Here is a 27,916-nt window from a genome sequence, read left to right as displayed (position 1 = left end):
TTGAAATTAAAGAGGAAGATCAATACAACTGAAAGACCAAGAATTATAATGAAATATGAAGTTGAATGGAATACAGCTCAAGTTAATAGCAATTATTTTACATTAACTTGAAGAAATTAGTTTTACACATTTTCTGATGAAGCACCACACTCACAAGACCCAGTGAAGCATCTCATGACAACTAAGCTGCAAACCAATTAAGCAGTTGTAAAACAAATTGGCAGCCAATTTAAGTTAAAAAAAAAAAAACTAAGGAAGTTGTAAAAATTTAGTAGCGACATTTTCCAGAGGACTAACTGAAGAGGGATAGATTCAACATCCAATATATTCCAGTCACACAGCACAAACATCTTAATTTCAACCAATTTAACAATTCTGTATTCTTGTAAGAAGATCTCAGTCCTTTCATCCTCTACTTTACATAGCTGCTACAATGAACTGATGGAAATACTTGAGAGTCTTGGGTATTATTGAACAGCAGCTGCAGACATTAATGCCTGCAAAATAATGTTTTTTGTTTTGTTTTTTTTTTTACAGCAGATATACAATTACAGTAGATAATGAAAGACCAACAACCTTCTATCTTACCATTTTGTTGAAATGCTTTAGATTATCTCAAACTGAAGCTAAACCTCCATTTAACTTGCTCAAACGCTTAGTTTGAAAATTTTTATTCCTGTTCTAAGCATAAATCAAGGATTTCTTTTTTTTTTTTAACATCTGAGGTTCTTTCAGACATTTGCAGAAAATGAAAGATGCATAAATTCAGAGTTCAAGATTAACATGTAATCCTTCACGTATGAGGGCACAAATAAAGACAGCTTGTTCATTTGAAAGCCCACAAGCTCCACTTGAAGTACAATCATCAATCTAGAGCATCTTGTTTCACATTACATGAACATCCACTTCATTCTCAAGATGCACATAAACTTCTGCAGGCAGTTGAAATGTTACAGTCTGAGTGGATGAAACTAAAGAAAAAAAGTTCTTCAAGTGTTATGAACTAATCTTACAGGCAAAGGAAGTTAAGTCAGTACTAAGATGACAAGAGTAAATGCACACAGGATATGCAAACAGCTTTTAAACTCACTGTTAACACTTCAGTCATCACCACCACCAAATATCAGAGGAACACCTAAAGCAGATCCTTGCATGTAAATAACTATGCCCATTAAAATTCCAAAGGAACGATGCACCTCCACATTCTGAAAGAAAACACTGTAGAATAAGGTTAAAAAGATTGGCCTAAACCACGTGAGAGACTCAATTCATTGAGTTCTTAAACCCATGCTCCTCTATTTACACTGCCAATTCCTGTGGCAAACAGGCTGAAACAGACCAAGACAAATTAAACTGTCACAAATTTCCTCCATCCAGAAAGGGAAATCAGTGGTATTAGAAGACCAACCCATTCGTGCTCTACTTGCACTATGGCAAACAGTTTGTTGTGAAATACAGAGGTAAACTGATTGGACAAAAAAAAAAAAAAATCCAACTCATGTCTTTCTTTGTCAGATACCCACTTCTGAGGAAAGACACAGTCAGATAAGAGCAGGTAATAGAAACATTATGCATAGAAGGGTACATTAATAACAAGTGTTGTATGCATTATTATTAATATTGGGCTTACAGATCCCTGGACACTGAGCATATGTTTCAGGATTATGGGAAGAAAAATATCGTCAAAAACCTGGACAGATTTAACTTCTTGTACTGAAAGGCCCATATTCATAATATTAAGATGTACTTTATCAAGTACATAAAGTAGAATAAACAGTACAGATGCTTTGATGAAAACATGTCAGTTGTACACTAATTCTGTAGTATTAAGTGTGGCCAAACTTACTTACAACTCCTACAACTCAAAGTCTCCTCTCCCACACCAAACTGTGGTGGACATGCCAGACTGAAAATAAGGATGTGAACAGGTTACTTTTGCTGAAGCTTTCAAAGAGATTAAGATCAAATTGTCAATTCTCATGCCAAAAAATCTCATCTATGTTACTGTACTCTAATGTACATAAAACCAAAGTTTAAACCAGATTTTGCTGCAACTGAATAGAAAAAAATCTTCTCTTAATCTCTTAATTTTATCAGTAAATTATATGGATTTTCACCTGTCAAAAGAATACGAGACATTGAAAACAGGTACGTATTTCTGTAACACAAAATGGTAGCAAAAATAAGGTTAAATGACTGGAAGTCACATGAAGGCCATTTCTTCACGAAGCGTAATTTGTATTTGAATACCTGGAATTAAGTTAAAAAATAGTGCAGTAGAAAATTCAAACAGTCCACAGAGGATTTCAACAGTGTGCGAATCATCTGAAGTATTTAGGTATCTTCTGGTGAAAGAACTACCAGTAATATTGAAAACTTAGCTGCAATAGGGCCAAAATAAAGATAGCTGATACTTACAGAATTAAAAATACTGTCACTTCATTGTTTTCACTTAAATTGCCAGTTTCACATAGGACTGAAGGGCTGGAGCACCTCTCCTGTGAAGGAAAGCTGAGAGAGCTGGGGTTGTTCAGCCTGGAGAAGAGAAGGCTATGGGGAAACCTCATTGCAGCCTTCCAGTACCCAGAGGAACTCCTACAGGAAAGCTGAGCAGGGACTCTTTGTCAGTGAATGCAGTAATAGGACAAGGAGTAATGGTTTTAAACTAAAGGAGAATAGATTTAGTTATTTAGAATAAATTCTTTACTGTGAGGGTGGTGATGCCCTGGAACAGGTTGGCCAGAGAAGCTGTGGATGCCCCATCCTTGGAGGTGTTCAGGGCCAAGTTAGATAGGGCTTTGGGCAACCTGGTCTGGTGGTAGGTGGTCCCTGCCCATGGCAGAGGGGTTGGAATTAGATGATCTTTAACTTCCCTTCCAATCTAATTGGTTCTATGAAACATGTACTGATGATTGTACATCAATTTTTTAAAAGAATATTTTGTGTGGATACCCTTGTACACTACAGAACAAAACAGTTCAAAACAGAACTTTGACTCAATGAAAAATATTTATTATACGCCCTCCTAAATACCCAGTTTTTTGCACCTGACCAAAAGCTTACCGTATTTGGTGTGACAGATTTGTCTGTGATGAATATCATTTTGGCAAGGGGCTTTTGCATCTCAACTTTGTAGAGTGTTATGAAACTGCTGGTGTATCATAGAAAAAAAGAGCAAGATGATATATAGAAAGAAGGTATTTGATAAATTAAGCCTGGTAAAGCAAAAGACATGAAAACAGTGAATTTTACCTAGTTGTAAATATTGAAGTTTTCCCAATCCAAATATCCCAAAAATAAAGTTGCACCCATGTTTTGCATCAGCCAGCAACCTGAGCATTCAACTGACAGAAGCTATTTCTTGTTAAATACCAAAAATATCCTATGTTAAAGATGCTGATATTACAAAGTCAAGACACTCAAGGATTAGCAAAGCTCAAACTTTAATTTGTCCCACTTGATTGCTGAAAGGCTTGGCCTGCCTATACATTTCTGACTTCTCAAATCTGTGAAAAAAAGTGAAAAAGTACTCAAAATGGAAAATACTCAGCATTTTTTCCCTTCTCCTGGTATCACTAAACACGTGGTAAGTTATTTTACAGTACACTACAAAAACCTTACACTGAAAAAGACATCTGGTGGTGTGTTTTTTTCCTCAGGGTGCCCTCTCCTCTGCAGTTTTCACAATACTACTGCATATATGGTTCACCAATTCGAAAGCATAGTTACAATGCAGTTTAGCCTGTGCAACGGTGCTCCTGAAAGAACTTATATTCTTCCCTCCTCCCATCACCTCCCTTGTAAACAGCCAACCTCACAGAACTGCCCAGTTTGAGAAGTTTTCTGCTGGTTTAGCTGGCTTAGAATGGATCACAGGAAAACCGATGCTGACACAAAGGAGGTGGAATCACGAACAGAAAAAGGGTTCTAGCAACTCCTTCTTTAGCAAGCAGCCATTATGACAGCTTCACTGCGTGGAAAAAAACAGACCCAAAAAAAGTATTTTACATTTATTTGAGATATTAAGCACCATTCCTTTTCTTTCTGGAGGAAAATAACTCGTGCATAAGAAAGCTGAAGGCTAGAAGTGTCAAGTGTCCATTAACCAGTACAGGACTCCATAGCTGATTTTACAACATTATACACTATTTTTACAGCACTTTATATGCACATAAAACTCTTTTTCATTTCAGCTGCACATACTAAACTCTCAGCAGTCTGCAAGTCGGTCACAACATGACTAATACCACCAGCAATGAAACTCTTCTATTTGTAGAATTGCTAACAATTCTGGAACAGCACAAGAACTGTCACAGCTTTCTAAATGTGATCACCTCCTTCTCTTACAATCCTCTCTCATTTTCCAAGCTTTCCAAGTCTGCAAAGTGACAAACCCATTTTATACTAAACCTGATTCAATCAAAGCACAACGCTTATGCTATAGAGTAAAAGAGGCAAGGGGTAAAGCAGGAAATACTTTAAGCCTGCAAAAATATGAGTACTGCAGTGGAAGCAAACTAAGGTTGCACATGCAATCAATTCCTGAATACCTGACTAACAGCAGCTTTCTTAACTGGAAATGTCTTTGCATTTTCTGGAGATATTTTTGCAACGAAGAAGTAGAAACATGCTGATCCCTTGAAAGATCATCAGAAGGACTACATTCTTTGAACTTACAGCATTGGTTTTTGCCACTTCAAATAATTAGCTACAGTTGGAGTAACAGGCAGTAATCCATAGGTCAACCAATAGAGGGAAACAAATACCTACAAAATCTGTTAGCAAGAAACAGAAACACATGGAAGTAGAAATTTTGGGGCTCAAGCCATGTTTCATAGGGTTTAGGGCTTGCAACCTTTCTCTCCTAGTCTCCTCAGGTAATAAGCACTTAATTTTCCCTTCCTTACCGTATTTGCATTTAAGTGAGATTGCTTTTCTCCAAAACATGGGAGTGGCTTCCATTTTGAGCTTCCAGAATCCAGGCAGTAAACATTAAAATTCGTATCTGCTACTCTTCATTATAAAATAGTATTTTAAATAACAAGAAATAGCATGTACTGAAGGTTTTCTGTATGCGAGGTCAGAAGAGAGCTAGGGGCTTAAAAAGAGAAAGTAAAATCCAGCAAAATAGCCAATATTTAAAACAAAGCTATAGAACTTAAGCTTCAGAACTTTGTTTGCCAGAATCTATAAATGAAAGGCTCGAAACACAATATAAACATCTGTGTTGGACATTAAGACATGAAACGTTCAAATATGTGGTATTGCTATTTTAAGCTATAACATATCTGACTTCTACAGTGCCGTTCTAAAAAGAGAAAGCTATCCCTGGAGTTTGGTACAAGCTGTTCAGTATTTTGTACAGTCAATACACCTGCTTAACATTTTTCTAATATTCCCTTCCAGCAGACAATGCGCATGGCTATACAAACTGAAACAAAAGACATAATTTTGAGAAGTTAAAAGCTAGTATAGCATTAATCACTTTAATATGCATTCTAAAACTTATCGAATGTTCTAACAAAAAAATCTTGCTAAAATGGCTACAAATGTCATCCCCATGGATCAGAGTATTTCTTTCAAAATGTTTTCAATATGTGGGAAAAAATAGCTGAACATTGGGACAATGAAACAAAAGATTTGAGAAACAGTATATGCTTGCTAAACAAGAATTATGTTTATTTAGCTAGTGAATCACCTAGAGGAGTAAATTTTCACTTTCATGATAGCAATCTGTCAGGCTTGCAAACACCCAGAAATAGGAATTAAAGATTATTTTAAATGTAGTTATAAAGGTCATAAAAAGTCTGATTTAGACTGAGGTACATTTACTCAAAACTGAGATTCATTGAGTGGTAGCAAACAAACAGTTCCTCAGACAAATGCACTTTTTCAGTATACATGTTACAGAAAAAAAAGAAATGTGCATTAACTGGTGGTGTCCACCAAGCTGCATATTAATATTCTCTTACACCAAACAGTTTGAAACAAGGGAAATGTCATTCTAATATAATTTTATGTTACGTTTCATTTGGCTAAACTGCAGCTTAAAGTTGCTTTGCCATATTAAAAGATTACTACAATAATTTCACATGAACATTTAGACTTGAGTTTTACTCCAGGACTAAATATGGCATGATTTGCTTTTAATCTGTTGAATAGCTAAAAACTGACAATTAAAAAAACTACAACAAAGAAAAAAATTAAGTTGAAGCAATGTGAATCTCACATCATTGAACCACTTCTAATGGTTAAATGTTAGTATTTAACAAATTCAAAGAGTTAATGAATCCTTGCATTCGTTCGGTCTCCTGTGCCTTAGCTAGGATGCATAAATACAAAAGACAGCAGATACTGGTAAAAGCTTCAGGACAGAAAGTGCTTGACGAAGGTACAGTTCTCAAGTGTGTTTGGTGAGAGAGTATAAGGGCAGATGCACTGATGAGAACCATTACAAGAAGAGTCAATTTTGTGTTAAAGTGTTCAAAGATGTCACCTTAAGCAGAAAAAAGCTTTAATAACGTCTTCTTAGACATATTAGGCATTTCCAGAGTCTACATCATTAGTGTTGTAATTCTAGCAGGACATCTCCGTATAGTTATTGTTTGTTCCTATTCCTCTCCTGAAAGAAAGCAAAAACAAGAAGAAAAATAATGTTAATACACATACATGAACTTTATTTGCTTTCTTCTCACTAGAGCAGTGGCATTGATTGTCATTTCTCTTAAATCAAGCAACTAGCTTTAAACGAAAAAAGTGTTTTTTTTTTTCCAGAAATCTGAAGTATGTCGTTCAAGTCAACTTTTTCAAAATAAGGCACGCAACTATAGGTCAAATTAAAACACAAAGATGCTCAAAAACAGCTATCAAAAACCAAAGGTTTTGTAATATTACTTTTAAAAGACTGACAATAAAATATTGCATGAAGTGAACTGGTTAAGGAATCCAAAGAACCTACAAACAATACAAGAGGTAAACCTTCTATTTAATTTGTCAAAAATGTTCTAAGTTTAAATATCTGTCCACTAAATACCTGGAAAAGTGAGGATCATATTCCCAGATACCTTATTCAAAGCCCACTATAATAAATGTTTCCATGTGCCTAAGATCAAAAGGTAAAGGAACACGTTGCACCAATACCACCACCTCCATGCATCATAGTGTTGAGAGGGCAAGTGAAAGACATTTAAAAAGCCATTCATACATTTGTTAAAAAGGTATTTACCAATAAAATTCAAAAACATTACAAATAGGATAGGAAAAAAAAACAAACTTGAATGCATGCCTGAGTTGGAACACCTGAGTTGGAATCAGGCTCATATTCAGTACCAAGCTGCCACAGCATTATGAGGTGTAGCCTTTAATGTAAAGGAAGACAATATACAACATCATATGTAATAAAAGAAACAATGAACTATAGTTCTATAGTTAAAGTCTAAAATACTAACTGCATCTCTAACAGGGACAAAATGTTCCTCTATTTTACGAGACTAACATAGGAGTAACTTTTTCAATGCTTTTGTCACCAATTTTCTCTACTTTGTTAAACACACAATTACATATTATGACTTATAGGAAAAAACAATGAAATATTTATTCTTTTCTTCATTACATATCATTCTAACTAGACTGCAGGACACTATTGCTTGACTTTAGGAAACTAAGAAGTTTTCTTCCAATAGCATTTTCTTATAAAAAAATATGTAAAACTGAGAAGGCTACATAAATGTTTTAAAATGCCTTCATGAAGATGTGGTTCTCTCCCCCATTTAAAAGAACAGAAGTAATTTGCTGTGTTTTATATTATTATTGCATTACACAGTATGTTATAAATGGAACAAGCATAGCAAGGAAAACCAAAATAAACCAGGAGGTATTTGAACAATTTCAAAACCACTATCTGGTATCATATTGAAACTTTATTATGCCAGAAACTATTTAGAAAAAGCAAAAGTTAGCATGCAATCCCAAATAAATTCTTCCCAGAAGACATTATAATGAAAGAAAAGTCTATATGACACTTAAATTGGTTATTAGTGTAGAGATGATGCTCTAGTCTTCTCCAAGACAGACTCCTGCCTCAAGAACAGTTGCTTCAAGATGAACACAAAAAAAGTAAGGCTTGCACAAAGTTCTTGGTCACAATAATAATCCCACCATCTCAGCAGCTGTGTGACTAAGCTTGTACAATCTACAGAACTTCAGTATATTTAAACAACAGCATCTGCAACTATTCTGCAGTATTTTTCCTAGTTCAGAAACAAGTGACCAATATTTGCATAGTGTTTTTGAAGTGAGATTGATGTTATCAGTCATTAATATAAATTGGTATGTTAAGAGTGTATCTCCAGGCTAAAAGCACATGATCACTGGCCTCATGCCTCACGATGCATGTAAGGCATGCAAAAATAGCCTGCTCATGTACATCTTAGATTATTGCTGTACTATTAGCAGACATAACTGAAAGGACTGCACAAAGTGCTGAAAACCACTACTGCAGTACTGTGGTAGCCTATGAAACTGCTATGTTAAATAATGAAGCAGTATTTAAAATATTGGTATCTATACACAGGTAATACCATTAGTTGCCATCCATTTGCAAGTATGACAGATGTAAACACTTCAAAACATCTACAAAGCTTCTCTGCATCCTAAAGTGCTGCACAGTAAGCTGACCAGCCTTGTATTTCACACAGCCCTGAATCAAATGCATTTCAGTTCATAACAATTCACTGCAGAAAGGGAATGATATCCTGACTACCTGCTTCCAGTGTGTGAAATAAGGGAGGCTTTACTATTTTTAAGTCCATTTTGAACTCCAGAAAGGAAAAAAGGCTTTAAGAAAAATCAATGCACCTTTCCTGTAGTCTCAAGGTTACATTACTACACGTATAGTTAAGCACTTTAAGCAGACCGACAAACCTGACATTTTTCAACGTGTGCAAACACTGTCTTCTTCAGATATATTGGTGTCAGTGACATTTGGCACTGCGCACAGCAAAATGAACTGAGACAAAACCTGATTTCTTCAAAATACAAGAACAAGACTATGCTCAGTAGCAAACTAGAACACTCCCCAACCCTAAGTCAGATCACTCAGTAACAGCTTCACTTCCTATCTCAAAAAGTATTCCTCTTTTTCTGCATAACCAGTGATTATTAACATAACAGAAGCCTTTATATCCCAAGCAGCTTTCCACCATCAGCACAGAGGAAATTTCCACTGTACTGTCTGGATTGTACCACATTTCCCTTTCACAAAGCATCTCTTAGTTATTCTGTACATTCAGATGAGCACCATCTTTGCCAAATCTCTCCTCAGCATCCTAGGGTATAAAGCTTCTCTAGTCAATTCAAGTTGCCTGCCAAAGGCCAGCACAGCCTGCTTCACTTTACAATTTGCCAAAGTGAGGTTATTCAGCTTTAGGTGGAGTTTATGAGCAGGAGTGGAAAGTAATTAGCCATTTGAATTAGAACTATGTGGGAATGCAACAGCTGGTTAGCACTAACTGCTAGCTATAGACCATGTGGTGAGCAGATTGCACACAGGCAAACAACTTGCTACACAAACTGAAAAACCAAATAAAGGTGAACCTAAAGAGGCTCAGGCATTAGGAAGATGTCTCAATCTAGAGTAAATGAAGGTACAAAATGAGCAATGCAGCAACCTGGTCTTAACTGTTAGGTTGACTTATTTCAAAATTTCAGTTCTCTAAATTCAGTGCATTAATTGAATGACCCCAGGCTGAAAAGCAACTGCAGTGTAATTTATCCTCACATTTAACAACCACTGTGCCAACAAAATTTCAGCCTTCTAACAAAATATGTTTTCTGATCTGAAAGAAACTGCCAAGATGCATAACACTGGTTTCTAGATTTTGATTTTGTTCCCCAAAAAGAAATGAAAAAGACTGATTTTTTAGTACCAAAAATTTAAGTCATGACCTAACAAAAAGCTGCTACAGTCCTCAGCTGCATTTTTTTTTCCCCCCCGGGGTCCCACAAACTGAAGCTTAAAAAAGGTGACAGAGAGTAGACCTGAAAGGGCTTGTGCTTTTTTATAGTAGTTGGAGGTGCAAGCCCAACTACTGAAAGTGCCCATTTTGAAATCTGTTCAGGATTGCAAACTTGCACAAGCAAATTGCAGATAGCTTCCCCACACGCTCACCTCCAGCACAATCAGCTATACTTGCAAAATAAAATTTTGCTGAACTTGTGCATCTTGCTGCAACATTTAAAATGTTCATGCCTGAAGATGTCTGCTTCGCCCCTCTGTCAAATGTAGCATTCTTAGAGCAGCTTCACAAGCCAGTGTGTAGCATATCTCAGTTGCTTCGATGCAAACTTTGATTTAATCTTCATGTTCATCTGCAAAGTAAGCTAACATGTCAGACCGCATTTCTGAAGTGAGGTGCTCTGCCAGCTCTGCTGCGTGGGCAGAAACACCTGGCAGAGGCAGAACAGACAGCTGTAGAGGTGGTGAGGAGAAGCCACAGCAAAGTTCATGAAATCTCATTTACTGACGGCATCAGCCAGAAGCTGCAGTTTATTGCACCCCAGTCTGTCATTATAGCTGTAACAGCATAAAAATTGACCTTAGTGCTTCAGAAACACAACGAAGAACTAATTACTGAGAAAACCAAAAAACACTAAAAATAGTTTACCCCATTTACAGCAAGAATGTCATCAGCTGTTAACTAAGTACTCCACCAAAACTTTAAAAATTTGCCAAGTAGGAGTCCCTTTTGACTTCTCACTCATCTCTTAAGACAGATACTACCTCACAACTAGATAAAATACATTTTTCTGAGTAGTACTTCTAGTGAATTCTGGGAATCTTTGAGGAAAAGGTCAGATGAAAAGGATTTCCAGAGGCATTACATGGACCCAAAAGTTTCTTATGTGGCAGATGTAGTAAGAAATAAAAGGGAGATGATGACAACATAGAAACTAAAAGCCACAAATTAAAAATCAAGCTCAAAGGAAGTCAAATGAGGCTTTAAAAACTCCAGAGCAATTCCTTCTCCTGGTAAGCCCTATGAACTAATACTCCTGAGACCTCGCTGCTGCAGATGATTTCATGTCCAGATAGTAAATAAGGCTTTCTAGCATATAAATATTAAGAAAATCTACAAAACTTATCTATTCTTCATATCAATTTTGATGGCATTTTACTTTATTTCAACCTCTGCAACACTTAGCAACAGCAAAACTGAAAAATTACAATGGAAGTGGTAAATACATTTAAACTTGAGCAGAGCACTGTTAGTGGAACAGACAGATCATATTATTTTGTTATACTTAAAAATTGAATCCGTATCTGAATTTCCACAGCACACTAAGGAGCAGGGTATGAACACAGAAGGCAGAGGTGGGGAAAGAAACCTAACTAGTTTAAAGATACCATGTGATGACAACACGAAGGAAGACTCTGCAGAAATCATGCTTGTACTAGAGCTAGCAAAGTCTTTCCAGCCTTGTTTTCCCAGATGGATATTTTCAGTGATGAATAGGTCAATTCTAACCAGCAGTAGCAAATGCTTCCCTCCAGTGCTGTACACATTGGAATATCAGATGTTAATTAGCAACAATACAGCCATTTCAAGCTCATTAAGAAGTTGGTTTTTTTAAAAAAAATCAAGTTTCTCGTTCCTCATTACTATTTAACAACGTAAGGCAGTGCAATATTGACATTTGAAGACTGACAACTGATAGCTTTCAGAACTGCATCCATAGAAACTGCATCCACTGATGGTTACAATCACAGTGAAAGGAGCAGAAAGATGACTGACACCTCTGTTACTTCCACTCAGAAGCCCACAGACAACAAGCCCTTACTTTACTGCTCTGCTAGGGAATCTAGAGCACCCCTGGAAGGGTTATGACATTTAATGCAGGGTCTACAAAATATACTGGGGAAGAATTTCTCAGACATTCCTTAAGCCTCACCAATCTTTGCAGATGTGTAACTCAAATTACAGTCTGCCTCGAGGAACCATGAACATTTTTAATCTTGGTTTCTCATTATATTCCATACGAAACTGGAATTAACATGCAAGTTTGTTTACATTTTCACAACCAACTATAAGCCTAAGTAGAGAAGCATGCAATACTACTTCTGTTTATTAAGAACACTATCAGACCCCTGAAAAAGTGTTTAAACATAACTTGGCTCTAACAGCTCTTCTTTCAATTAAAAACACACTTAATAATATAATTTCATAATTTCAAATAAGTGTCTCTGAAGGTTAAAGCCAATTAATATTTATATAAAACTTCAACAATCCTAGTTTAACTGAATGTACAAAACAGCTTGGCTAGATATAAGCTTTGTATGGTTTTAAGCTGACATGGTTTTCCAGCAAAGCACCACTAGCAATCTCTGCTTGATTTTCTCCTAACTAGTCCATCCATGACATGAAACAATGAAATACAGCTGAAACAGTTTAGAAAGTCATGCAGGCTGTGATTACCTTATGCAGACATATTTCTTCCCACTTCCTGCAAACAGCAGGAAAAGCACTGCTGTTCTAGTCAATTTGTTTTGAGTGATCTGAGGAGATGCAGCAGGAAGCAAAAGGCTGCTGCATGATTTTTTTTATTTTTATTTTTAACAGCTACTAACATATACTCAGGGCTCTGCTTTTGCTCTGGAAGAAGGGATTTAGAATTGTTCCTTTATCTTATAAAAGATTAGACACAGCATTTAGAAATAGTAAAGTTAACACAGATAACACTCCAAGTTGAAATTCTTGTTTTAAGGATCTACCTTCATATTCAGGAACATCAAAGAATTCGGTTCCAAAAATACCTGGTCTCTGAACACTAGGGTAAACCACTTGGTTGACATTCCTAGCTTTTCCAATAGGGGTCCCTATATTACAGGAGAAATTGGTCATTCTAGTCCTAGAGTCAGAATTTAACTCCCCTCAGTAAAAAGGGCTCTGCGGTCTTCATCCTGCAAGCAGCTATTTCAAGAAAAAAGAAGAAGATCCACATAAGTCTCTTTCTAAACTCATGTGTGAGTTTGCTTAGATTCCAGCTTTTTCATTCAACAGTCCAATACTGGACCTTCTCTACTGCAGCACCTTTTTCCTTACTACAGGAAGGCACACCACTACCTAAACTCTTATTTAAGTCACTCTGACACTTTTTCTTAATACTCAAACCTCTCTATACCATCCCCATCCTGTAAGAAATTCCAAACACAAGCAATGATCTCAGCCACATGCACAGAAAACATGTTTTAAATCTCTACATCTACAAGAAAATTTGTAGGTCATTTTTAGGTACTTCCAAATGACTGAAGATGCTGAAGCAAATGAAGATACAGGAACTATGCATGTCATCATGGGATGAAACTTCTGTATCAATGTGTAAATTAATCTTGCTCCAAACAATCCTCTTCTCCCAAGACCAGGGGTACACATTAATCTTACGAGTATCAAAAGGAGCAAAAAAAAATCTTGATAACACTTCCTGAGCGTTTTTCTTTCTTAAAATAGAGTTAACAACTGCAATATCACTGGATTTACAAAGAAATTGTAGGTATGTAAGTTCAAGCAAATCATAACTACCTTTAAAACCTCAACAAAAGCATATAGCACTCACAAGATACTAGAAACTGTTTTATTTACTGTTTTGAATGTCCTTTAGACATACCTATGCAAAGTTCAGAAAGCAGTACTACAAGATAGTACAAATATCATTTAACTACATTAAAAATGTCCATAGACTACCTGTTTTCCTTGACTTGTACAAGGATTGCATGTCTGTATCAGAATTTGACATTACAAAATCGTAATTGAATGGGTCAGAGGAGGAGGGAAGAGTCAGTTTCCTCTTAATGGATGTTTTCTCACTTCCCTTCTTCAAAATATTTTAAGAAGTATCTAATCAAGCATTAATACACCAATGTCCTAGAGTAGAAAGGAGATACATAACACTGTAGTCTGAAATGACAAAACATATCAGCGAAACAGAAGTTGCATTAATATCAGAATGAAGGAGAAAATAGGAAGTGAATCCACCTAAATCAAAGTTCAGCTGTATCTGCATTGCTCTTACAAGATATGTAGTACAAGAGGAAAAAGCTAACATTTTAAATGTTTATTGACCTTCCATTTAAAGGTTTCTTGAAAAGTTAAAAATCCAAATGCAAATTAGATAAATATAAACATACTGCATTTCCTTTATCCTTCCCTATGGATAACAATTAACTATTTTCAGGACTATCGCATTAAGACAACAATTTCATGTTACAGTTAGTGTCAGCATTCCACATTTACATGGGACCAGGACCTTGTTTTCATCATATTCTACAAAGAGCAGAATTCAAGAGGTCCTCAGACAACAGATAGTTGTAGTTTAATAAGCCACCTCCTGTGGGTGATAAAGACTATTAACAATCATTTGACTGGTTTTTGTTCTGTTTCTTTTAGTCAAATCCATGTTAGTTTGTTAGCATCTACATTAGTATGTTAATATCTACGTAGTTATGCACCTGATCATCAGTAAATTGTTTTTTTGCAAGCTATTTTTCTACTGTAATTATGCACTCTTATCGTGTCTTTTTTCTGCTCCTTTAAAAAAGCTTTTTCTAACTGGTTTCTGTTAAAAGACAATCCAACAGAATTTTAACAATCTGAATGCAATTATGCACACTTACACCCCAAAACAGTAGTTCAAACTACAGACTAATGCAATTTCAGATTTCAACGTACTATTAACAGACCTTGTGAAAAAGGGGCAAGATTTCTTTGCTCCTTAGGACTACAGCACTTGCACACTTAGAACAGGACACTAACCTGAGCCATACAAAAACTGTGAACGATTACTGCACAAATTAGTTTCCAATCCCACTTTTGGGAACACTACCCACAGCAGGGTCACATCAAATAACAGTACACACTCCAGCTCTAATATTTAGACTTGAAATGATTATTCACAATCATTTGGAAGTAACCTTTATCAAATGGCAAAGTTAAGCAAGTTTAATGTTCATCAGACTATTCACTGCACTTTTACAAGTATACTGTCCTATTTTAATAAAATATACTGATAGGTCATATTGGAAATTAATTATTGATTCCCCTGAGCTGTTAAGATTAAACTTTTACAACCAATTATTTTAAAATAAGTTAGCTGGAATGATGAACAGTTATAAAGTAAATTAAATCCATAAATCACATGCTGTTATGTTTAGATCAGTGATGGATTCAAATTTTTTTTTTTTTACCACCTATTTAACAACAAAATATTAACTGAACTTGAAGGAACACGCAAGTGACTACTGCTGTCTGATGCACTTAATATTTTATTAAGAGCCATTAGCACATTTTTCATAACAAACACTGGAAACAAAATGATCCCCACAGCTGCCACAGAAAACATTTTATACATAGAATATACAGTTTTACTGGCAGTAGAAAGTACACTAATTTATATATAGCTCCATAAAAACCTAGATAGCACTAGGTAAAGGATTACTCAATTAACCATAAAACAGAGCTTACAATAGTAAGTAATTATTTCTGAGCTATGTCTGAATCATGAAGGAGTTAACTGTATGTTTACAGGTTGGGGATAAGTTGTTTATATACTGTGTCATAACAGAACAAGAAGCCTAGACATTTTAAATCAACACTCACATGTAAGAGAATGAACATCATCTCAGTGCCTAGCATTAGTTTAATTTGGACTTCATACATTTTAAGTACATACTAATTTGCTCAAGGCATGTCTTAAATCCATCAACAGAAGAAATCTCACTAGATATCCAGCACTAAACTCATTATTTGTTTAAGAATTGGTCACAAAAACAAGTTGTACAATGCTGGAGAAGAATCAATGCCTCCTGTGCAAGTATCAGGGCAAGTATGTTTGTTCTCATTAGTGCTGGGAAAGGCAGCTGTTTCAGCAGAGAAAAGCAGAGCTCACTACTTGAGTCATATGGATAATGCGTGCTTCACCAAGAAGATTACAGGAAATAGCAATGTTCCTTTATTACACAAAATATACATAACCTCATTGTCATCTAGAGACCCACTAAATGCTGAGTTTAGTAATTTGATTTTTAAGTATATCATACACAGAAACACTACAAAACCCATGCTCCCTCCCCCCGCCCCCAATTACATTTCATGGCTTTTAGCTACTGCAGAGGAACCAAAACCACAAATAAAGCAGCTGCTAGGGCATGTCTGAATTATGACTCCTTTGACAAGTTCTTTCACAGAAGTATTAGCTTTTGAAGCAGCCAAGGTATGTGTGAAAGTGTCTTAAATAATCAGAAATATAAGAAACAGGAAGGCCATAGAGAAACACTATAATCCTTCTGAAACATTACCAATAATGTTGTATTAAAGGCCGAAAAAAAATCAGTTTTCCCCATACATAGTATATTAGATATGAATGTGGCCCAATCTCCCATCATCAAGATGGCACAGAAGCAACAATACTGATTTAGGGCAACTCTGTTTTTAAAAAGGAAAAAAACAATACGTATATTTAAAAGGCATTACCCACGCAGATATTCATCCTGCCTCCAAATAAAAAACCTCTAACATAATTTATTGCAGAGTTGTGCAATAAAACTACGAAGTTGAATTTGGGTATACATGACACCAGTCTAGAGGAGATGCCAAACATACGTTGAAGGATTAGGTATGTTCAAGGGCTAGAATCACTAGACACTATCAGAAACCTAACAGAAGTAAGGAGATAGTGGAGCAGGTAACACAGCCAGAATGGTGACAGCTTCAAATGAAAACAAATACAGCACTTTACAGACCACAAGTTTCCTAATTAGCAAAACCCCTAGAGTTTTGGGGTTTTGTTCAGTAGGTGGTGCAATGGATGAACAGGAAGTACTACCACCAAACCCCAGTAATGCAAATTCTCACTTCTGAATACTTGCACACCAAACTAGTACAATAGTTCCACAGCCCTGAAATGCTTCTCACCATGAGACAAGTCATGTATTTACTGTTACTAGCAAGCCTGGAAAGAAAATACAATGAAAGTGAATATTGAGGCCAATAGTGAATAGAAGTGTTTTTAGTAGAGGGGGAGTACGCAAAACAAACAGAAGTACTAAAAGTAATTTAACTTAAATGCTTTTTTCTCTTCCCCATTTTTCTCAAATACTGACCTCCAAAACTAGTTCTCTCTACAGATTTATCTTTTTTTTTTCTCTACAGATTTATTATTTTCATCACAGAAATTAACTTTTTAATTGCACTATCACCATTGTCCAAAAAATAATTGACACTGTACAAAATCACTGTATATCACATTTCACAAACTTAAATACAAATTAAATCGGGAGGAAGATCTTTTTCACAGTAATCTTGCTGTTAAAATTTTGCTAAAGCAACGTGAACTGAAATATTTTGTTAAACTTTTTGCAATTTCACATTTCAAATGACATCCAGAAAAAGTAAAAATCTAAACTAGAAAACTTCAGTTAATACACTCAATTTGGGTTTTGTTTACTCTGAAAAGTAAAACACATCTGAAGTCAGCTAATGCCCACATTAGTATTGTGGTTAAATACGTAACTGTTGTTGTGTTAATGCAGATATAAGAACTTAAATCTTTTCATTAATAGGTAGTTACATCAAGTATATACACTTTGGGGGGGGGAAAGCACCACTTTCTGATTCAACACTCACACAGATTTCAGTCATATGAAATAACAAGCTTACCAAAAGTAGAAAAAACAGGAGAGCTACTATAATACTGATTTCTTACCCTACGCATGGCTTCCTCCTCCTCTTGACGCTTTTCATAATGTGCAAAGTCATCAAAGATTGAGGTGGTATGCTTGAAAGTAGCAATTATTTTAAGCACTTGCTTGGCTTTTTCTAGGGGTACTTCTTGAGTGTCCCTCGAATTGGTAACTGGTTTGTTGTCATTGTTTTCCAAGCGAATATGCCGCAGTTGGTTATTGGGAACGTCTTTGACAAAGATCCATTTGACATCAAACTTGCCCTTCCACTTATCCTGAGACCAGACACCAGCATATGCATTGTAGTCCACAACAGACTTCATCTCAGCCACTCCACAAAAGTGTCCACTGCCATTCACACTGAAGAGTAAATAGAGTGGGCCTTTTCCATTCAAGGAACGGTAAGCAGCATCCAAGCGCTTATTACCATGTTCAGTACTACACCAGATAGAGTACTTAATGGAGCGATGAATATCGTCCTCTGAATAACTTTTGATTATAAACACACGTCCATTCTTCAGGTTCCAATCGAAGTCTTTGGGATTGTAGTTGTTTATGGCCTTTAGTTTCTCCAGCACTGGGTGCACTTCCACACCAGAAGGTGAGGAGCTGACGGATACAACACCTAAACCAAAGTTTTCAGTACCAGCTCCGTTGTTCTGGCTGAAGCCCACCCCCCTATTACGAGGCGCTACCCAGCGGTTTTGCAGCTGTTGCTGCTGCAACTGGTGAGGCTGGGCCTGCTGCTGAGGTCCTTGTTGCTGTTGTGGTTGCTGTGGCTGAGGCTGCTGTTGAGGCAGTTGGCTTTGCACCAGTGGTGGTGGTTGAATTAATGGCTGAGGCTGCTGGATTATAGTCTGAGGAGGCAGTACTGGTTGGGCTGGGGGTGCTTTTACCACTGACCCTTTGTCATCCCAAGTTCCAATATTCATGTTGTGTTTTATAGGTGGGGGTGGTACAGCAGGGCCCCCAATGCCCACGTTACCTTTAGGCTTGAGTTTTGGCTGAGGTTTAGCAGGCTTCCTTGCAATGGCAGCCCATGAGGTTGGTTTAGGTGCTGAACTGCTAACTGGGGGCACGCTGTTGGCTGCAATGCTTGTCATACCTGTACTGCTCAGAGCTGAACCTACAGTTTTTGTTACAGCAGCCGTCATATCTCCACCAATTTTCAGTCCAGTCATGCCTTGCTCAATGCTGCTAATACCAGGCACCTTGCTCAGAGTATCGCTGCCAAATCCAGCCTGTCCATCTGCTATGGCTCTCCCAAGAGAACTAGGTGGATAGCCATAGCTGCTGCTGTAAGCAGAGCTTTGCGTTGATTGTCCCTGAGATCCACTCGTCCCCCATGTAGAGAAGTCTGCATTCCCAGGAAAAAAATTAAATCCATGCTGCCCAAGAAACGGAGGGGTATTTCCTAATGCCCCAGGTTGACTAAATACACCATCGGGTATGTAATGGTGTTCACCATTACTCATCTGTCCATAAGTTGTCAAGTATGGCATTGGAGGGTCACCTGCAGTTGACCATGCTGCTTCGCCTAAAGAGTACGGAAATCCAATGGATGGAGCATAATAACTAGGCATATATGGGTCTGACATTGGTGGATAGCTGTTACTCTGCAAGAGAACAAAACAAAAGATCAGCAATATAGACTACATCCACAAGCCAAAAAAATCTCTAATACCATCCAAATGTTTTTAACGATTATATGAATGAAATTATACTTTCACCACTCCTCACAGGTAACAAACACGAATACCTGTTAGAATTGGCCATTTTTTCCACAAACCATTTTAAAAACAGAGTCATAACAGTAGTTTCATAAGCAGAGAAGCATATCTGCAACTAGGATTTAAAGTTTTGCTATTTTTTTTTTGTCAGATTTCTCACTTTTAATAGGAGACAGCTGCAGGAACATGATGGCAGAAAGGATGTAAGGATGTCTATTTGTTCCAGGAGGAACAATACTCAAACCATAAGCTTTCCGTTAAGTATAATTTGTGGTCTAGCAGAACAAAGTTTACTGGCTAAATTCAAATATCAAGATTTGCTGGAAATCAAAACAGTTATTTCTTTATGTGAGAAAGTACAAAGACACTTGAAAGACTACCCCCATGTAACTTCTCATGTTGTTTTGGAAAAAATATGGCACAATCATTATCATACCTCCTTAATATCACACTATTTGATTAAGTGGGAAAGCAGGAAAAATTCTCAAAAGCCTTTTAATAAGTTGTCCTTTCCCATCTCTCATGGCCATCACAACATATAAAGTTAACTTAACGAATATTAACTTCTGACTACAGAGACAACTCCCAGCTCTGAAAACAAGTCATTAGCTTTCTGGCAGAAGTGTTATACCAAGCCATAGTAATATTAAACTTCAATCTATTATGCCATCAACTAGAAGATACTATTCCTCCTACCAATGTCAAAGGAAATCACGTCCATGCAGTTAGTATTTTCTCAGAGCCAATTAAACTGTTGTTTTGAACTTAATCTAAAATATGATGAATTCATTGTAAATTTAAGGTGTGGGCTTTCACTTTGATATTTGGGTTTGTTTTATTTTAAGCTTCTTATAATTGGATCTTTCTGAAGTCAGAATACAAGATCAGGAGATATCAGAGCATGCTTTTCAACTGAATCTTTTCCAGAATTTAAGACAACTTTACCTGTTTAAGATATGATAAGACAGAAAATTATATTTCAACAGGTACTCAGACAAGTAATGCTAAGAAGCATCAAATTAGGTCTGGAAGTCCACCGAGTTGCACAGTTAAATTCAAGAAAGTAATATTCACTTACCTGATTTGTCTGACTACTTAGATATGGCTCAAAATCATCATCATTTACTGCATCCTTTTGATGAATCGAACCGTTTTGTACTGAAACTAAAAGTAAATCTGTATTAGCTATACTCTTTGGAAATCTATCACACTTTCAATCTAGGTAACACTTCTTAATCACCTGTGCACTGAAATACCTCTACTTATGCTTTGAGACTGAATATATTATCATTAAATACCACATTGCCAATTTAAAGAAAATAGTTTGTTTTGTTTTTAAGTCCCCCGATTACATCTCAGGAGAGGCCTGGAAAGACTGCAACCAGAACAGACTATTCCTGTCTGTGGAGTTTCCTCCTTCCTGAAAGAGGAATTTTCCTGAACTCCACAGACAAAAAAACTACAGTCACACCTTATTTGCATGGGCAATAAATCCAGCGTTTCCAGAAGTACCAGACCAAGTGCATATATACAGACCAACCCGACCACACATTCAATAGGTTCAGGGAAAGTTGCAACATGCACCTTTCTCTTGCCAAGAATAAAGTCAGTAACCCACCAAGACAACTGGGAAGAGCTATTCCAGCTGTTTAATTTTGTAATTGCTACATAACTATTATACTATACTAAATTAGCAGCATCTCTAGAGTTCATAGGGGACAAGACAAGATGTACGCAATAGCTGAAGTCCCCAAGGGTGATTACAATCCTTATGTGCCACTTCACACTGGAATCTCTACCTACCTGCTCTTCTTAGCCTTTTATTACTTTTAATTTCATCTAAGGCATTACACCTACCTGGGATTTTGCAGCTCCCAAATTATTTGAAGCATCTCTCAACTCCCCCTCCCAAGCTATTATTTAAACAAAGTCAAATTGCACAAATTTCTACTAAACTCCACTGTTTCCCATGGTGCAAAGCAGAACAGGCACTTAAATGAGGAGGCTGCTGATTTGAAATTATACAACTTCAATCTGAGAAGATAAAGAACTTCTTCTCAAAAAGAAGTGTCTGCTTTTCTGAATGCCTTTTTTGTTGTTTTTATTAGTAGCTTCAGTGAAAACAAGTTTTAGAGTAATCAATAAGGTACACTATGAATCCATGACAGCAGAAGTTCCAGGAGATTTTCTGACAGATGGCAAATCTGAGTTATGAGTTGACTCCTGTTTCCCTCTTCTAGCAAAAGCTTCTGAGAAGTATATACAACCACATAACTAAACTTTCAGCTTTGTTGTAGCCAGTTTTTTAGAGAAGGCTTTGTTGCTTGGTTGTGCTCCTCCCTCCCCCAAAGTTCACACTGCAAACCAAGCAGTACTTGGACCATATCACTTCCTAATTTTTTCACATTTGATTTCAATAACTCTAAAGCAAACTATCCTCAGGGAATTAAACTAGATGAAAAATAACAATGGAATAGATGATCGCAAGAAATAACCAGAATTCTGGAAAAATATATTAATTTCAGACAGCAGTAACAAGAGCTGAAAAATCATAATTTAACACAGAACAATAAAAGATTTGTTCCAAAGCAAATACCTGGGGAGGAGGGAAGCAACTTGCATCTTGTGCATCTCCCTGGGGTTTTAAAAGTTAGAACACTTGACACTTCAATTGCTACAAACTGGCACAGTGTGTATGTATGCTAGCTGCAGCCAATTATGACCAGCAATAATGAGCATTATTAAAACAAGATATAAAAATACTTATAAATTAAGTAACAACTGAAGTTAATATTAGTGCTTTATTTTGTTTTCCCCATAAATAAGGAGTTTCAGTTCTGGTCATTAATCATCCCAAATTTAAACACAATGGAAACACACTAATGAGCTGGAACACTGTATTCCTTTTTATGTTTGGCCCAGTCACACCAGAGGATGATCCTCAAAGTCTTTTCTCCACACCATATTCATTGCTTATTCTTAACCAATTAGTATGGACAGGAAAATTTTCAAATACTATTTTCTTCTAATAGAAAAGTAAATGGAGGGAGAAGTGTCTTGAAGGCATGCAGCCACAAATAAAGGGATGTACAAGCATGTCAAGACTGGAACCTTATCAAAATTAATCTCTTTTTAGCATCTGCCATGTTTGTTTCAGAGGTATCTAAAGATAACTTAGAATTATTTTTGGTCAGCCATGACACATAACAGAATGCTATTGTAAACTTATTTCCTTTCTTATTCATTCTGTATTGAGATCTTAAGTCAGAGACAAAATATTTCCACACTGCCATCTTTACTATTAAATGTATACATTCCCCAGTGAAATGGCATGACTAGAAGTGTTTCTTTGGCTTTCCATTCTAACTTTACATAACATGTTAATCATGAAGAACGTAGCCCACACACAGATTTAACAAGAGCAAACAGATTAAGATGCATGCCTTATACCCCAAACCTCACACTAAGTGTTCCAACTGAACAGGGCAGCAATGAAAAACACTAATGGAAACTAATCTACAGTTACTAAAAATATCTGTATCAATCCAACCCTGAAAATACTGTATGCTTCCGCAAACACTGTGAAAACATACAATGTAATTAAACGTTGTGAAGAAACATCTCATCAAATAAAGGAACTTAAAGCTTATGCTCTTTTAGCTGCCACTATCCTTTGAATAACCACTTGCAAAAAGCGCAAATGATGGCCAAAGGCATAAGAATAAAATTTTCCTTAGAAGCAGCCATTATACCTTGATTAATGTGGAGAATGAGGCCTAAAATAAACAGGTAACATTTCATTCCTGCTTTAAACCTAATCCTATGTTTAAACCTCCTACAAAACCAAAAAAGATATATATACATATATATGTAAACAGAAGTCAGCACTTCTCTATCATAGGTGTGATACACTGGCATGAACAAAAGAAAGGGAAAGAGGGAGCTTGGGGAACACCAGGTCCCTATCACCCCCATCTTAAGACATCATTTGGTTGTTATCATTTCTGATGTTTCATGTCAACACTACAGCATTTGACAAACAGAGTAAGAGAACTTTCAAGATAAGATAATTTACTGGTTTAAGTCTCTGAAATACTGGAATTAACATCCAAGAGATTGATAGTACTGTTCTACGCCCTGCAACTTCAATCCCACACATTCTGGTCAAAGGAAAAAAGCACATTACACCAACTTATAATTAACTAGAACAAAGCATTAACAACATTTTACTAGACAATACAAATCAGCTACTTCTATCATTTGCAGGCTTAGTATTTTTATTTCAATATGATAAATACTTTCTATTTACATGCATACACCCATTCAACTGCCTATTCTAAATCTCTCATATGCTCTATCAGCCCATGCAAACAGTAACCTTTTCACCATCCTTTTCAGCATCATGATTCTTATGCATAGAATCAAATTTAGTCTGTTGACTCAGACTAATCACATCTTCCCTCAAAGCCCCTTTAAGCTGGGACTATATCGTGACACCTGAAAAAGATTACTGTCTGCTAACATGTGGATGGACAGTAAGGATTTATGCTACTGACATACATCCTCTTGAATGAGTCGCTGATGCAAAGACAACTATTTGTGCTACCCTGAGCCACCATCTTCAATCTCCTAGCCCTTTAATCTAAGGCTAAATCATAAGTCACATTCATATGCTATTTGCTTTAATGTATATTTCACCAGAATTGAGCTGATTATTGGTTTGTTTCACTACAACTTTCATTGAGGTCATATTCTCACCAGCAGCCTACGTATATATACACATTATTTAACAGGATGCACTCCACAAAAATACAAATTTAAAAAAATGCAAAAACATTTTTATTTAGGAATTTATGAGCTGTATTTTGATAGACATTCTGAAGTATTTACAAATTACAGCACAAAAAAATGCTAACATTAGTTAGTAAAGTTGACTTGTTTTCCTTACTGAACAAACTGCAAAAACAGCATGCAAAACAGAGATGCTTATTAATACTTCCACTCTCAATTCATATATATGGAGTACAGTTCAAAAAACTACTTATAAGATTCTCTAATAGATGCATCTTAATAACCTCAGAAAAAGAAACAGTGTAATTCAAAGAACAGGAAGCCACAAGCTACTTGCTAAGACAGAACTGACTTTTCTTCTCATTTAAGAGCAACATGGAAGACAAACAGAACTGTTTTAGAGACACAGAAAGAGTTAAGAGCTCCATAAATATTAGAATATGAGAGAACATGAGAGCATGACCAAACTGAAAAGGCCTGAGGAGGCAAACAGGTTCATTTTTCTCTGAATGCATGTCACAATTAAAAGGGAACAGACCAAATTCAACAAGATTCAGGATCCACTTGTCAACACATGAGTGACATATACAATAAGCAGCAGATAATCTGCACACAGACAAGGCAGCAGAATAAGTAAACTGTGGATAACATTAAATGACAGTTCACTGAGAACAATTAGATTAGTTCAGGTAATGAACAGCATGGGCAAAAAAATGGTTCTTTTCTGCAGACAGAAATAACAAGCATATTGAATACATCATGCAGGTAGCTGTTTGCGTATTATTCTACAGCCCAGCTTACTGAGCAGGTAAAAAATATAAACGGGCACAAGTGGACTGATTAAATAAAAATAAATCCCAAATAAATTTTGAGATCAAAGATAAATCCCAGACCAGAAATAAATTGTAAGATATAATCTGAGATGCTGTCTAGGACAGACTTGCCAAGTATTTTTGAGGGAAGAATATTAAGTAGTTAGCTGTTTGTTTCTGTGGGAGGGAAGAAACCCCAATGAGTATGGTATTTAAAAACTAAGATGTTGACAGAAATATGAAAAAGAAAAGCAAAGGGCCTAGAAAAACGAAGGAAAAATTCTTGACTGACTAATACTAACATGAAAAGCCAAGAAATTTTCTGAAAATAAGGGTGATCTGTTTTGCTCACAGATATGAGTAACTAAATAGTCACGTGGCTCTCGTCTCTCAAGCTGAGGAAGCTGTTCAAAGACTCTTCCTGATGATTCTAGTAAACTGATTCTATTCACTCTACAGAAAGACCCAAGGTATGTCTGTATAATCTCTTTAACAGTATATCACATATCAGCTAAAAATAAATAGCTATGTTATCTGCTTACTCGTGACATTAATCTTTATCTGCAAAATAAAACATTTTAAATTGATGTGCCATTGTGCAATAGTAAAAATGCTGGGAAATAATATTTGGCACACCATTTCCTGTCATCTTGCTCTGAAATAAGACATCCTATAGCTGCATTCTCTTCCCATAATTGTCTCAGGACACATTAACCTCCACAAACAACAAGATCAGAGACTTACACAAAATTACAAGGAATCAACTTACCTTTATTTCCCTGTCCTTTAGGTCTCTGTATAGGAAAGGGGAGGAGGAAGCAAAACAGAAAAGTTCAGTTAGAATCCTCAGATGTTTACTTCAGGATATCTCAATTTTTTTTGCTAGTTCTGTTGTTTTCAATTTAAGTATCAATTCAAACTACTATAAAAACATGCTGAAACACAAACCCAACAGAATCGTTTTAAAATTGAAAGAATTTCACAGAAAACCATTAAAGTATTCTACAGTCTTTTATAGCATGTGAAGCTTAACCGGTGGTGGAAATGCAATGAAATGAATTTTGATTGCCCCTCCTTGAGAAGCATAAGCAATAAACATAGCATAAACTGAAACAGAGAAAGTTAGCTTAAGATTACTGCCAGTGCTAGAACTTCATTATGATATGTCATCTTTAGAATTGACTTACAGTTATTTATCAGAGAAAAAACCTACCATGTCTTGCCTTTTAGATATACAAAAGTATATAAAAATACACGGTAATACTGCAAGCTGAACTACAAGCTGCGCATTCCTCATTTAGGCAATTACATTAAGTCTCTACACTTTCACACACGGAAATACCTTAAGGAGAATTTTTTTTTCCAGGATTAGTCATTACAAAACACTGTTAATCTGTCATGCACTAAGAATCACTGTAACAGTACAAATTACAGTATCCTTAATTCCTCTAGAGCAAAATAAAACAGCTTAAAGACAGAAACAACTACCAACCCTGAGAGTTTAATTCATCTCCATCATCAATATGTACAATTAAGCATGAGTTGGTCTCCTGGCACCATCACTAGCAATTTTTAGTCCTGACAGACTCAGTATTTACTGGTTTGAAAGTTTAGGGTAGGTTAGAGATAACCACCTCCATCTTGCTTTCACATGCATCTGTCTCAGGGTTAGGTGCCTGTTTAACACAGCTCCATCTAAAGCTGCATTGGTTAGTCACTCCCCTCTCCTCAGTCGAGAAAAAAAATCTGTAACATTAAAAGCCCCAGCTATATCTTCTTTTCTGATATATCTCATCCAGGCACGCAAGGATCAACACGAGACGTGAAACTAAAAGAAAGTCGAGAAGCAGCAGCCCCCGCAGAAGCGAGGGGAGCAATGAAAAGCTAAGAGACCACTGAGCTAGAAATAAGTGCATAAAAGGAAACCGGAGAGCATGCAGAGGGACAAAAGCAGCGAAACGCTACAGGCACACGAGGAAAAATAAAAGAGGGAAGGAGGCTGCGGGGAGAAAACTTTTGGGGAGTGGCAGAGGCCCGAGGAGGAAGCAGAAAAGCACGCACCGAGAAAGGAAGAGCAGCAGAGGCCTAGCAGAGATTAGTTAGAAATAATAAAAAAAAAAAAAACAACCTCGCAAGGCCCGGGAAGGATCGCAGCGCAGCGACAGGGAAGGAACGGCGGAGAGCGGGTGGAAGGCGCGGAGGCCGCGGGGGAAGGAAGAGAAAGCGGCGAGGCCCGCGGGGAGGAAAGGTGGGTGAGGAGGGAGAGGAGAGAAGGCGTGGAGAGCGGGGATGCGGCGGCAGCAGCCCCAAAAGGCTGGGAGGGCGGCACGGAGGCGCCCGGGCACACAAAGCCGGCGGGCAGCGGGGCCCGGCGGGCCGGGGGAGGCGGAGCGGGGCGGATGGGCGGCTATAAATAGGGGCCGTCGGAGCGGCCCAGCAGCACGGGCAAGCCCATGGCGGCCGGGGCGAGCCGGGAGGGAGGCGGCCGCCGCCCCGGCGCCGGGGGGGGGGGGGGTGAGGGGGGGCCGGTACCTGGTCGACGCTGGTGGCTGACATTCTTCACGGGGAGCCGCGATCCCCTCGCTCCGCCTGGGCCTCGAGTGCTCGCTCGCACGCCGCCCGCCTCCCTCCTCCTCCTCCGCCTCCTCCTCGTCGTCGTCCTCGCCCTCCGCCGGGTTGTCGCCGCAGGAGGCAGGCAGCCGGCCGGCCGGTCGCAGCGCCGCTTCCCCCCCCGCTGCTGCTGCTGCCGCCGCCGCTCCGGGCTCCGCTTGCCCACAATGGCGGACGGGCTCCGGCTCCCACTTCCGCTCGGCGGCGCCCTGACCTTCCGCTCCCCCTCCGCCGGCGGCGCC

At 37.5% G+C, this 27,916-nt stretch overlaps 1 protein-coding gene across 2 annotated transcripts; it reads right to left on the bottom strand.

The window, feature by feature from the left end:
- YTHDF3 (YTH N6-methyladenosine RNA binding protein F3) lies at positions 1-27,916 on the bottom strand. Of its 2 annotated transcripts, XR_014618190.1 has the most exons (6): positions 27,597-27,916; positions 25,834-25,858; positions 20,540-20,625; positions 17,755-19,347; positions 3,064-6,622; positions 1-2,606 (listed from the first exon to the last, which is right to left on the bottom strand). XR_014618190.1 is itself a non-coding variant. In XM_084281261.1 (5 exons), exons 1-5 carry the CDS (start codon positions 27,618-27,620, stop codon positions 6,599-6,601), a joined length of 1,752 nt encoding a protein of 583 aa, XP_084137387.1. In that variant the 5' UTR covers positions 27,621-27,916; the 3' UTR covers positions 1-6,598. The 2 variants fall into 2 exon arrangements, 1 of the variants encoding a protein (XP_084137387.1); XM_084281261.1 differs by having other exon boundaries at positions 1-6,622.

The sequence above is a fragment of the Netta rufina genome (genome assembly GCF_964035555.1).
Source record: "Netta rufina genome assembly, chromosome: 2".
Classification (NCBI taxonomy): domain Eukaryota; kingdom Metazoa; phylum Chordata; class Aves; order Anseriformes; family Anatidae; genus Netta; species Netta rufina.
This window is presented reverse-complemented; position numbering and strand designations above follow the sequence as displayed.

What these genes read in the sequence shown, in the direction of transcription:
- YTHDF3 (XM_084281261.1), bottom strand. Translation starts at nt 27,620, where the DNA reads ATGTCAGCCACCAGCGTCGACCAG. An exon ending in TAAGTAGTCAGACAAATCAG is followed by an intron (nt 19,348 to 20,539) that starts GTAAGTGAATAT and finishes GTTCTCTTGCAG; the next exon opens with AGTAACAGCTATCCACCAAT. An exon ending in AGGAGGAAGCCATGCGTAGG is followed by an intron (nt 6,623 to 17,754) that starts GTAAGAAATCAG and finishes GCTTTCTTTCAG; the next exon opens with GAGAGGAATAGGAACAAACA.